This window comes from Antechinus flavipes, chromosome 5 (genome assembly GCF_016432865.1).
Source record: "Antechinus flavipes isolate AdamAnt ecotype Samford, QLD, Australia chromosome 5, AdamAnt_v2, whole genome shotgun sequence".
NCBI lineage: Eukaryota > Metazoa > Chordata > Mammalia > Dasyuromorphia > Dasyuridae > Antechinus > Antechinus flavipes.
In genome coordinates, this window is record NC_067402.1 from 7,605,093 (window position 1) to 7,617,862 (window position 12,770).

At 45.9% G+C, this 12,770-nt stretch overlaps 1 protein-coding gene and 1 long non-coding RNA gene across 3 annotated transcripts in view; one reads left to right on the forward strand and one right to left on the reverse strand.

The window, feature by feature from the left end:
- The window catches only part of MEOX2 (mesenchyme homeobox 2), an 86,927-nt gene extending 78,197 nt beyond the window's left edge, over positions 1-8,730 (reverse strand). The window contains exon 1 of the mRNA XM_052000415.1: positions 8,098-8,730. Coding sequence (XP_051856375.1) covers positions 8,098-8,641 — 544 coding nt within the window. The 5' untranslated portion in view covers positions 8,642-8,730. The remainder of the gene's footprint in view (positions 1-8,097) is intronic.
- Positions 8,731-9,921: 1,191 nt separating this feature from the next.
- LOC127564105 (uncharacterized) overlaps positions 9,922-12,770 on the forward strand; it is a 32,892-nt gene continuing 30,043 nt past the window's right edge. Inside the window, exon 1 of one of the 2 annotated variants that reach the window (XR_007954191.1) lies at positions 9,922-11,195. This is a non-coding gene — a long non-coding RNA (uncharacterized LOC127564105). The remainder of the gene's footprint in view (positions 11,196-12,770) is intronic. The other variant, XR_007954192.1, reaches the window with a different exon arrangement.

The following is a 12,770-nucleotide window of genomic DNA, read 5'->3' on the forward strand; positions in this document are numbered from 1 at the left end:
TATATACTTCAACGACAATACTATATGATGATCATTTCTGATGGACGTGGCCCTCTTCAACAATGTGATGAACCAAATCAGTTTCAACAGAGCAGTAATGAACTGAACCAGCTACACCCAGAGAAAGAACTCTGGGAGATGACTATGCACCACTACATAGAATTCCCAATCCCTCTTTTTTTGTCCACCTGCATTTTTTTATTTCCTTCACAGGCTAATTGTACACTATTTCAAAGTCCGAATCTTTTTGTACAGCAAAATAACTGTATGGACATGTATACATATATTGTATTTAACATACACTTTAACATATTGTACATGTATTGGTCAACCTGCCATCTGGAGGAGAGGGTGAGGGAAAGGAGAGGAAAAATTGGAACAAAAGATTTTGCAATTGTCAAGCTGAAAAAGTACCCATATATATATCGTGTAAATAAAAAGCTATAATAATAATAAAAAAAATTGTTCACTCACAGACTTCAAAATATATTAGAACTTAGTATTTTTTCACATATACCATCAAAAATCCAGCAGGCACCATATTACTTGGGAAAGCCAAGAAGATTGATTCATGGCTGAATGCCATCTCTTCTACAAATCAGCTCCACCTACCATCTCCTGGCTCTTCTGGCAAGGGCTCTCTGCAGATAATATGAAACTTATCCAAGCATGCCCATTTCCATTAGTAATATATTACAGAGGCCTACCATAGGGGTGCTCTCCCTCCTTCTACAACCTGAGTATGAAAATTTATATTGAAATAAAGCGTACCCATACTGCTCAACCAAAGGTGAACTCTATTGAATACTGGAAAATAATAGGAAAACTCATAACAAGTGTATATGTGTGCATTTATAAAGTTATATATTTCTTCAGAAATTTTTCCTAACTGGCATGACTAATAACATGTGAAATAATGCACTCTTCCTAAATAATCTCCAGTATAAAGTGTGAAGCATTCTTGGAATCTTCAATGGATTTGTGTTCTCAAAAAGCTTATTTATTAAATGAGACCAATAAACAGAAATATGTATTCCGTTTCAAGAATGAGCAATAAAAACAATTCTATAAAAAACATCAGTACATTTAAATATATCTGATAATGAAACAAAGTAATTTTAATATAACAAAAATTAGCAAATAGCTCTTTGAAACTAAAAATAATAATAATTCAACAGAAATTGTTATGAGGGGGAAAAAAAGAAAATTTTGGAAAGCCCGAGGCCCTGTTTTAGTAAATGGACTGTTTTTGGATATCTGCCTTATTAAGTGACTGAATGTTATCTGCGAAATAACTGACTTGCCGCAATTCAGGTTGTGTAACAGGAGACAAAAAAAAAAAAAAAAAAGTTTCTTTAAGCTTGCTTTCTTTCAGCAGGGTTTCATAACTTGCTGACTATTGTGATTCAGGAATCTCTACGTCAGTTAGATTTTGAGGTTCCTTTCAGTTGCGGCATTCCCTGCCTTTTAGCCAGTTTTTCTTCCAGGAGAACCCAGAAAGATTAGTTGTCCAAAGAAGCTTTCCACTTTGGAGGGAGTTCAGATTTTAAGAGGAGACCTAATGGATGAATAAATGATGAAAAAAACAGGAATACTCACTACCCCCCCATACACACAAACACACACACACACACACACACACACCTCACACACACAATCACTAGGACTATATGAGATTACCGGCTGTGTCTATGCCGACCCTCCGTGCTCATTTTGGGATCTGGGGCTAACTTGTGGAGCGTGCCGATTTGGGGAGTGAGTGCCAGCTCCCCAAAGTCCGCGGGAAGAACCTTCAGCTAGATAGCCACTAAATAGTCCTGGCTATTACAAGGAATCCCAAGAACAAAGCAATCTGATGGCTGATTGAGGCCTCTTACTACAGGCGTTATTTTAAACTGATTAAAATAGTGATCCAGATTGGAAATGATTCGAGGGCCAAATTCGTGTTGTGAGCTCTGGGCTGTAGGACACCGATTAGAAATGAACGGCGGAGCTCTATGCGTAGGTGCTTCCCCGTCCCCTACCCCGGCTGCTGTCATTTAACTGAGACCAGAATGAGCCTAAAGTGAAGTCTGAAATAGCCTGCGATACACCAAGATTTGCAGCCACATTTGACAGCAGCCCAGAAAGTAGCCTGGGAAGTCACATGCCTATAGGATGTTTAGTATTTCTTAAAAGGAGTAAAGGAAGGAGCAGTAGTGAAAGCTTCACCATTCCTGCTCCAGCCCTCCCTTTCTTTCTCCTAGCTTAAAAATTCTGATCATATTCATGATTTTACAGGTCCAATAAGCAGCTGTGATGTTCCGGGAGTGAGAGAGGTGAGGGTGGGGGAGGTATGTGTGTGTGTGTGTATTGTGTTGGAGGTGAGGGTGTTTCCGTGTCTACAAAGTCTGGAAAAGGGGGCTGGAGTTAGCGAAGAACTAAATTATTCAGATAACTTGGAAAAGCTCATGCGTTCTTGGTCTCATAAGCAGATATTAAAGTTCCTTCTCTAACTCCCAAACTTCCCTGCACTTTGGGTTCTGGCCCAGAAGTTGCTCTAGAATGCTTGCTGCTTCTTCCACAATCAGTGTGAAGAAAAATCCTAAGGAATCTTGGAGCTTTGCTTAAATTAACAGTTCTCAATCATATTTATATCTGGATTCTTTTGTCAGAATAGTGAAATCTACCGATGAGTTTCTTCTCAGAATCATATTTTTCCACTGCATATAATAAAACACAGAGAAGTTACAAGAATCCAGTTCTACCAAAAGACAGTGATCAAAATATTTTTTTAAATAATATTCAAGAACTCAGGCTAAAAACCCCTGAATTATTTTTTTAAGCGTACTTAACTTCAAAATATAATACATTTAAAAGTATCCCTTGGAGTATCTGATTTCACCTGATCAATTGTCTTTCACCAACAAAAACCCTGAAACAAATACAAAGCTTGTCTATATGTCTATTTTTCTTTCTGTCCTCACCAACATTCTCTCTGAGACTTGACCCTATCTATAGAGCTAAGGCCCTGTAACAATCAAAAGATGTCTTTCTAATTTTTTTTCATACACAGCCCCTGCAAAATTGGAAGTTTTCACATCTTCCCCCATTAACTGGTCCTACAAACAAAGCACAAACAAGTAAACTGAAGTAAGAATCCTCTCTCACTATCCCCAAGACTTCTAATTAATAAGAAGAGGTCCTAATTTCGAAAGGTGGATGAGTTCTCATCCAGCTTTTCTTCAACATTAAATAAGATGCTTTTCTTAATTCTCAGAACTAAACCTGGATGATATGAAAGTGATGTTTCACATCCAGGAACAGAAAAATCCATAAACTGGACATATATACACTTCCAAAGTCGCAGCTAGTGAAATAAGATCTTACGAAAAACTACACAAATGAGCTGAGAATGAAGAGCTAGATCACTCAGTCATAACCTCCCAGGGCATTCAAAATCTAATCCACAAAGGGAAAGGAACTGTTCTGTTGCCAAGATCTATGCTCAGCTCGAGGGAGAGGTTGGCAAAGGATTCCCTGAACCCCCCAGAAAGAAGTTGATGGCACTTGGGTCAATTTAAAAATTGAAGAAAAATCCACAACCCGAATCCTATCCTTTCCAAGATCTTTCAAGTGTAATTTTAGATTTGCAAATTTCTTTATCAGACTTTTGGTCAATCTAATATCAGTATTTCACAGTTCAATAATAAGCAAATAGCTAATGGATTGTTTCTTAAGAGTGACTTACTGTTTTAATGAAAATTGTACAAATTGGTTCTTTCTGGAAAAATCAAAGCCTCCTTGGGTAACAAGAGTTTTCATTTCTCTGCAGTCCCTGCAGGAATTAGTTCCTGGGCAAAAACTGAAGTCAGATTGGGAAATCAATCCGCTTTGCTTCTTTTTCTCTGAAACTGCAGCTTATTCCTATTACCACAGAGATTGGAGGGCACTCAAATGTAATTGAAGCCAAGCAATTCACACTATTTATAGACTTTTTTTTTCAGAATCACCTGCTTTCTACAGATTATTTTAAGTACAGTTGTAAAGTTTAGATTTTTTTAAGAGGCCCTTTGAAGACAGAGCAGATGTTGGTGTTGCTAATGATGCTGGAAGCAAAGTGGGTTTAAAGCTGCAAAACTGTTTAATACACATTGAATGACTGTGTTTTTCAGTTAAACTTGGTTATTGTCAATTACTAATAAAAAATACTTATGAAAACCCAAAGGCCATAAAAGTTTGCTCCTAGAATTGACTAAAACCGACCAAGCAACTGAAGTCTAAGGCTGTCTTTATATTAGAACATGACATTTACTGGGATTTAAAACTTTTTTTCTATTATTAAAATGGCAAAAAGTTCAAATTGTAGTTTTTGCAAATCTACCTGTCTAAACTCTATTTATCTATCTATTGGTAAATATGGTATACATATACATATATGTATGTGTATATATAAACTTCTAGTTATGTATGTGTGTATATATAGATATGTAGATAGTATATATATATATATATGTGTGTGTATATAATTTCTAGTATGTAATGGCTTTCCTTTATATGGCATGGGAAGCAGCAAACATGCATTACCTTGTTTGATTCGAAGAATAACTCTGAAAGATAGGAGATATCATATACTCAGTGCAGCATACACACACACTCACACAACATATATACATCTATAATCTATATTTACATATACACATTTAACATCCATATAATCTAAATGTAGCTTAAATATCGGTAGAAACAAAAATTATATAGAGATTATATGTATAGATTACATATATACATATATACACACACATATGTGTGTTGTAATTAGATGCTAGTGAGCACAATATGAGTTTTATCTAGGGAAGATTTTGTTTGTTTTACTTTTACTGAATTACTAAACTCTCTCCATAAAATCAAACATAGTATGAATAAATGCCAAGCACACACATTCAAGTAAACGAGGACTGATTCCTACCATGCTATTTTCATTATTAAACTTCACAAAGTAAAAATAAATTATTTCAATTTCATTTTTTTTTAGAAATGCAGAGCATATGTTAGAAAAACCGAGAAAGGAATAAGGTCTACTTTATATTATATTCTGCTGGACCAAGGAGATCTTAGAGAATGAGCTTTCAAAATACCTCACAGAAGGTAGAAGGGTTAATAGAGTCAGAATTAGTATTAGGAATTAAAGTAAATAAATTTCAAGATTAAAAAAAGAGACAGACAGATTACAGAAAAGGAGGAGGAGGAGGAGGAGGAGGAGGAAGAGAAGGAGGAGGAGGAGAAAGAAGAAGGAAGAAGAAGGAGAAGAAGAAGAAAGAAAAAAGAAGAAAGAAGAAAAAAGAAGAAGAATAAAGAGAAGAAGGAAGAAGAAGAAAGAAGAAGAAGAAGAAGAAGAAGAAGAAGAAGAAGAAGAAGAAGAAGAAGAAGAAGAAGAAGAAGAAGAAGAAGAAAAAGAAGGAAGAAAAAGAAGAAGGAAGAAGAAGAAGAAGAAGAAGAAGAAGAAGAAGAAGAAGAAGAAGAAGAAGAAGAAGAAGAAGAAGAAGAAGAAGAAGAAGAAGAAGAAGAAGAAGGAGATAGCTAACAACAGTAAATAGTGATTGCTCAGTTTGCATAACATTTTTCATGAGAACTTCACTGCCTCTGCGTCGGGATGCTGTTTCCATTCAATTAGCTGAAGAACTTTCAGGGCTATTCCATCCAAGTAAATGATCACTGGAAATCCCAAGTGAACCTATGCTGGGTGATGACTAATTGGCATTTCCCACTCAAACTCTCACTCAGTAACCGTAAGGACAGCAGCCGACACAAATTGTCTCTATTTTGGTCATGCTTCAGTAAGCAAGAAAACAGATTTGCAAGACCCTATTTGACAACGTTGTGAGTCTGGGTCAAAGACAAAATACAATACAGTCCTAGAAAAAAAGCACCAGTTTTCTCTGGAAACTATCACAGAAAGAAATTAATGTCACTCCTCCCGAGCCCCATTCTTAATTTTCCCTAATCAAAATAATTGGTGAGTATGAGAAGAAAATGAGTACATTGCTTTAGGTCAATAAACAAACAAACAAAAATTCAGCCAATAAACTACTCATACATGAAGATGTGACCTAAAATGACTTTCACTTCCAAATATCCCAGTGATATCAAATGTTTTGTTTGCAAAAAACTTTTCCAAAACTATGTCTGCACTTTGAATGTGACTCCCTTCTCTCCCCCCTCAAGAAAACAGGGATAATAGGTTGGATTGAGTTTGTTGTCACTGCTGTAAGAATATTACACTCTACCTGCTTTGTCCAGTCCACAAATAACATATGATAAAAATGATTTGCTTTGGGTTTGGTTTGGTTTGGTTTTGTTGGAGAAAGAAGCCCTGATTTGGGAAAGCTATGTTCTCGAAGCTAACACTGAAAAGAGGGAGCCTAGAATTTTGAAGCTGTGACAGGATTTACGTCCACCTTAAAAGTCTCCTGACTGGGATATTCATGTCTAATATTGAAGAAAGGTTGGATCCCTCCAAGCCTAGAAGATTTTAAGGCACTTGTACTTTATTATAGCTTTGGTATTTTTTTAAAAAGCTGATAACTGCGTGTAAAACGAGGTGGGAGGAGGATAATTGCCAAATGATTGGTTAAAAACCAGCAAAAACAAATCAAGTAGTCCTCAGATTCAAAATGAAAACCAACTTCTTGGTCTTGCTACTCAAAATATCCAAGACTTCGTCATTCGAAGATCGCTTGCTAGTTTTTCCCTTTGGCTCTGGGGCTAACGGGACTGTTGGGAACTTTTACAAAACGCTCAGAGCTGCTTTCTCTTATCTGGCAGATGGTCTCCGATCTTTTTTCTCGGATTTTCCCATCAGAGGGATCTCGAACGTCCCAGGTTTGTATTTCGGAGCCCTGCGTAACTTGGCATGTGGCAGCACCCTCGGCTTTGGGACCAGCCCCCTCTGCTTGTTCTCACCACTTGGGACATTACTTTCCCTGTTGTGGATTCGGGAATTCTGGGCTCCAAAGAGCACTCCCTTAATAGGGACCAACGTCAAGAAACATTTTTCTCCCAACACACAGTTAGTTCAGTGTGCCAACTAGCTTTTGGAAATCCACAAAGGGGGCCTTTAAATAGCCGGGGGCAAACTTCAGATTTTGCAGATTGCCCCTTGATCCCTAATTCTCAGGGATCCCCATTTTTGGGGGGGATCCTAGGTTATTTGAAGTCCTCTTTCATCAGAATTAAGGGATTTTTTTTTTCTCATGAACTTAGCCAAGTTCTACTGCAAGGGTTCCAAAGATTGCCCAACGATGTGGAAATCCTGTTAACTATGGGAAAAGGGGGAGGAAGAGCTGACTGGTGGCGTCCGAGTGAGTCCGAAGCAGCCCCACGAAACACCAGCAAGAGTGAGAGGGGGACTCCGCTCCATCTCCCTCCTTAGCCTGGAAAAAAAATGAAAACTGAGCAACTGAGAGTAGTCGCTGTCACGTGCCGTCGAGCTCCCGGTAAAGCCCGACCCCAGTTGCTTCCAGGGCCCCCTGCCTGCGTCTGGGTAGTCAAGGGCAATGCAAGGAGCGTCTCCATCCAATCCTAAAGCGGGGAGGCTCGGAGTTCCGAAGGCTCAGGGAGCTCCCACTCTCCTCCTCGGCCGCGAGAGTACGCGCCCTCAATACTCGACACGTCCCATGTGCGTGTGTTTGTGTGTGACTGGCAGTCCACGCATTGGGGAGCGCTCCTCTCAGGGTGCCCGGCCGCCCTTCTAAGCGGGTCGGAAAACCTTTCGGTCAGTGCCCGGACACCTGCGCGTGTATCGCTCCAAGCATGTATCTACAGTTCTCTCTCGTGTGTTTCCGAACGTGTGTCGGTGTACGCGCCTATCTCTGGGTACTCGTGTGCGGGTCTCTCTGTGTGGGTGCGTGGTGTGATTTTGTGCGTGTGAGTGCGTTAGGGGTGCATTGTGCGTGCGTGTATCGTATGTGTGCGCGCGCGCGCGTGCTGGGCCTCTCTGCCGAAAATAAGGCCAGCCGCCAGCCCCGACGTTGCTCATCCACCGGGCAACGGGCCGGAGCCTCTCGGCGAGGTTCGCAGTCCCTCTATTCTTCCCCCAGACCCCCGATGGCTCCTTACCTGAACTGTCGCTCTTCCTCTTGCCGGCCCTCTTCTCCGCGTCCCCAGGGGACAGCGCCTGGCGCCCGTAGTCCCCGGGCGCACAAGCCGCCCCGGTGGGGGTGCTGGCACCCAAGCTGCCCGACGAGGCGCACAGCCCTTGGCCGCTGCCGCCCAGCTCCGGGCCGCCGCCGGCGTCGGGCTGCAGGCACAGGCTGTGGCGGGCGGCTGCGGGGGGCGAAGCCAGGGGCGGAAGGTGCCAGCTGCCCTGCAGCGCCTGGTGCTGCGGCGGGGGCGGCGGCGGCGGCGGCGGCGGGGGCGCCTGCGGGTGGTGGTGATGGTGGTGGTGGTGGTGGTGGTGGCCGCGCGGGTGGTGCTGGCTGGCGAACATGCCCTCGTCGTTGGCGTAGCCGGCGATTATGCACGACGAAGCGGAGGGCGAGAGCTCGGGGTAGGACATGTGGTCCGAGCGGCCGTGGAGGGTCAGGGAGGACTGCGAGAAGGGGTGCAGGCCCTGCGCCGTGCCGTGCGGGCTGCGCAGGCAGCCGAAGAGCGGGTGCTCCATTGCATGCGAGGCGCGGCTGCTGCCCGGCGGCGGGAGCTTGCGGACGGATGCCTCCACCTCCACCGTCCCGGCTCAGCCAGCAGAGTACTCCGAGCCCCCGCCCCCGTTCCGGCCCCGGGCTGCCCCGCTTGGCCCCGGGCTGCCCCGGCCGACTGGGACGGACCGAGAGAAGCCTGGCGGGCCGGGGCGGGCCGTGCGTCTGTCCGACCGGCCGGCCGCCGGCCGTGCCAGCCCCGGGAAGAAGCAAAGGGAAGAGAAGGAAGGAAGGAGCGAGGGTCCGGCCGCGCGGCTGCTTTCGGACGCTCCGGTGTCACGGGGAGGAGGAGGAGGAGGAGAAGGAGGAGGAGGAGGAAGAAGAGAGAGAGGAGGAGGAGGAGGAGGAAGAGGAGGAGAGAGGTGGAAGCCAAGAGAAGGTGGTCCCAGAGAATGCTGCCTGCCTGCCTGCCTGCCTGCAAGGGGGAAACGGCTTCGGGAGGTTATAAATAGAGTGTAACGTGAGCTGGGGGCTGGCTTAGGAACCCCGCGCTGACCACATGCGGACTCCCTCCCAAACGGCCGCTCCGCTCCCCGCCGGCTCCGCCGCCGCCGCCGCCCAGCCCGGGCTCCCCGGGACTCCTGGTCCACCTCCCCCAGCCCCAGGCAGCTCCTGGGTGGCGCACCTAGCTGGTCCCGAGGGAAAGGGGGAGGGGGAGGGCTATCAGTTTGACAGACGGCCGCAGGGGAGCGCCCTACATACACACACACTCACATATGCTCCCACAGACACATATGTGCATACACCCACACTCACGCGGACACAGACACAGGAGCACGTTCCCTCTGCGTCCCGCCACCACCACTGCCTCCCCCTCCTCTCCCCAGTCCTGCGCTCCCGAGCCCCACGGAAAACTAGTCCAAAGTTCAGCCCTGTTCTTTCCGGGGAAACTTTGCTTGGCTTATTTGTTACTTTGTTTAGAAACCGTTGCCATTCGAGCACATCTGCGAACGGGCGCAGCTGGGAGAAGCTGTGCGAGGGGCTAGGGCCCGCGCTGAAAGCCAGCCAGTGCCCCGGTCTGCAGGCGGAGTCAGAAAGAGGGGGATGCTCCGGGCCGCAGAGGCCGCGGGCGCCCAGCCGGCCGCTCCTCGTTCTGGGGCCTGGGGACTGGGCGCTCGGTGGGGAACAGAGGAGGCGCCCAGCCGAGTGAGCCGGCTCCGCTAGACGTCTGCCGGCGGATATGGGCTCCTGTCTCCTGAGGGGGAAAGGATGAATCTGCGAGTGGGAGTGGGAGGAAGCAAGCCGTGGGCGGGGCCAGGCAACCCCCGCCAGCCTCACCTGCGGTCCCAGGTGGCTACTCCCACACCGGCCTCGGACAAACATCCCTTTGTCTGCCTGCCTCGCTAGATCCCTCTGCCTTAACGGGGGGAGATTTAGCCGTCCTCGAGAAGAGCCCGAGAGCAGCCGGCACTCCCTGCGGGGGCGTGTTTATAGGATCCCCCAGATTCCGCTCAGTGGCTCAGGAGCGAAGGCTTCTCGCCCCTTATCCCCCCCGACCCTATGAAGGAGAAAATTCGAATCCCCAAACTCAAGTTGGGCGTATAGAGAAGCCCCAGGTTCCGCTCCCTGCGCTCCCCAGTGCCTTCATCCTAGGGACTGGCCTTCTCAGGAGCTGAGGATGCGGAGGTTCCTACAATACCGATTTTTTTTCCCGTTTTCCCAAGTTTCTACACATTCAGAGCCCATCGGATGCTTCCCTTCTCGGAAACTTTGCCTTGAGGGGGATGACATGGGATTTTCTTCCCACAGAGTTGTGGAGTGGGGGAGGAATGGGGACATCACACAGCCCAGACCTCTCTCTGCTCTACCACCACCACTGCTGGGTACTAAGCTCTCCTTTAAGGGCCAGGATAGAGCAGTGGATTCATAAAGGTCACAGACTGGTGAGAAGGGTCTGCACAAGCCAGTCAGGTCCGAGTCCGAGCTATAAATGCCCTTCCCTAATCGGGCTCTTTCCCAAAGGTTGAGACTGATGGCAGTCTCGGCAAACAACTTGAGGGCCTCAGTATTTTCGTTGTCTCAAGGGTCGCTCCCGAATAGTGATGGACCCAAAAACTTTCAGAAGGAAAAAGAGAACATCAAAATAGCGAGGACATGTGGCTTTTGTTAGGGATACTGTTAAGCATCCACTCAGGAGGTTCCCCAAACTTTACTGAAACCTAACTTAGCTCATTCCTCTGTTTTCTCACTCCCGTTTATGCCCACTTATGCCTTTTAAGCCCTGGGACAATTTGTGGACTGTGGATGGCCACACACCCTCGGAGCCATGTGAAAGATAAAATTGTTATCCTTGGGCTGGGGGGGGGGGGGGTGAACCAGGAATTTTGCGATTTGTGAGAGCTGTTTTCTTAAACGGAAATTGAGCCCTATTCTGAGGGAAATTAGTTTTGCAGACTTTGGTTTAAAAAAAAAAAAAAAAAAAAAAAAAACGAAAACTTTTGTCCACCAGCTGCCTGCCTGCCCTGCTTTTTGGGGCAGTGTTGGTGAGAACAGGGAGCTGTAGACTGCCAGAGACTGACGGTAAGGCAGATGGGCCCTAACTCTGATCTGAGGGGCACCTTTCCTCGTCTTGGGGCCCTCCACTCTCCCCAAAGTCTGATAAAGGTAGAGGGATCCTGTCACTCCCTTCGGAGGGGCTTGGGGGCCGAGGGTTGGGCCCAGGGTACGGGGAAAATAGAGGGGGGGGGTTCGGTTACCATCGAGGAGGAATATTTGTCTGATTTCTTCTTGTGTTTATGGTTTCAATATGGGCTCTGATATTAAACCTTAAAGTACAAAGGAAAGCGAGCTCACCAGGATCCTGGGCTTGGTTAGCCCCTAGCTCGGCTGTGGGCAAAGACTGCGGATAAGGGGGGGGGGGAAGGAATTGAGGACGTGATCAAGAGAAAGTGGGGCGCCCTCCCCCCAACTCCTGCACTGCACCAGGACCACTGGGGAATCGGGACCTTGCCGCTGGGACTCTTCCACCCCAGGGACACTGAATGGGATTCGCACCAATCCAGAGCAGCGTTGAGGTTTGGGCACTGGGAGTAAAAAGAGCCAGGTTTGTGCGCCCCAGGGTTGAAAGCAAACAGTTAGGGTTCTGCAAAGTTTGAGATCGGCCTGAAACAATTGGGTTTCAGGTCAACCTGGCCAACTAGCACCAAGAGATGCCTGCTCTCCAAATGTCTCCCCTCGACTAGCCCAGGGCTGAGCTGGCTTGTCTGCGGTCCCCCGGGTCAGATGTTAATGACCGACGAACATAGGGTCCTGAAATTTCCAACCAACCTGCCTCTGTCAATCAGTAGTTAGAAACGGCTGGCGATGAGGTTGGAAAGGGAGGGAGAGGGAGGGGGGAAGAGAGAGAGAGAGAGAGAGAGAGAGAGAGAGAGAGAGAGAGAGAGAGAGAGAGAGAGAGAGAGAGAGAGAGAGAGAGAGAGAGGGAGAGAGAGATAGAGAAAGAATGAATATGGAAGGAGCCAGAGTGTCACCCAGCCTGCAGCTTAAAGGCGTGAAGGAAGGGGGCGGAGGGATATTCGTAGCCCCGTGTCCACAGATGATTTCGCCTTGTATGAAAGAGAGCGAACTCTTACCGGAGAAATGCACAGAGCTCCTTTTCCACATGTTACAGGAAACTGAACTTGAAATTAATTTCATTGTTGCCTAGAGAAAATAATAAATGCAAATATATGCATCCATCTACACACACATAAATAGGAATATGGTTTGATTTTTTTAATGTCACTTTTAAAAAATGATTATATTAGAAGGAAAACCTTTACATTTTTGGTTATCTCCTAATTTTCCCATTCGGAGAAATCGTTCCATAAAATTTGTGAGTATATATATATATTTTTTTTAATAGGGGAGAGACGGGAAAAACATCAACCTACGTTTTATTTCCCCTTTCTCCACCAGCTACAGAAAGAAAAACAGAAAAGTTCCACTCGCGTGGCTAACATATCCCTTTCAGTGACATGGTTTTGTGAAGCTCTCTCTCGATTAGTTATATTGATTTTGAAATGATAGAAAGATGCTTTTTTTTTTCCCCTCCCATATTATGAGTGTTCTGCAAAGTCACACTAAGAATTCAGGTACAAAAATGGGCATGGGTAT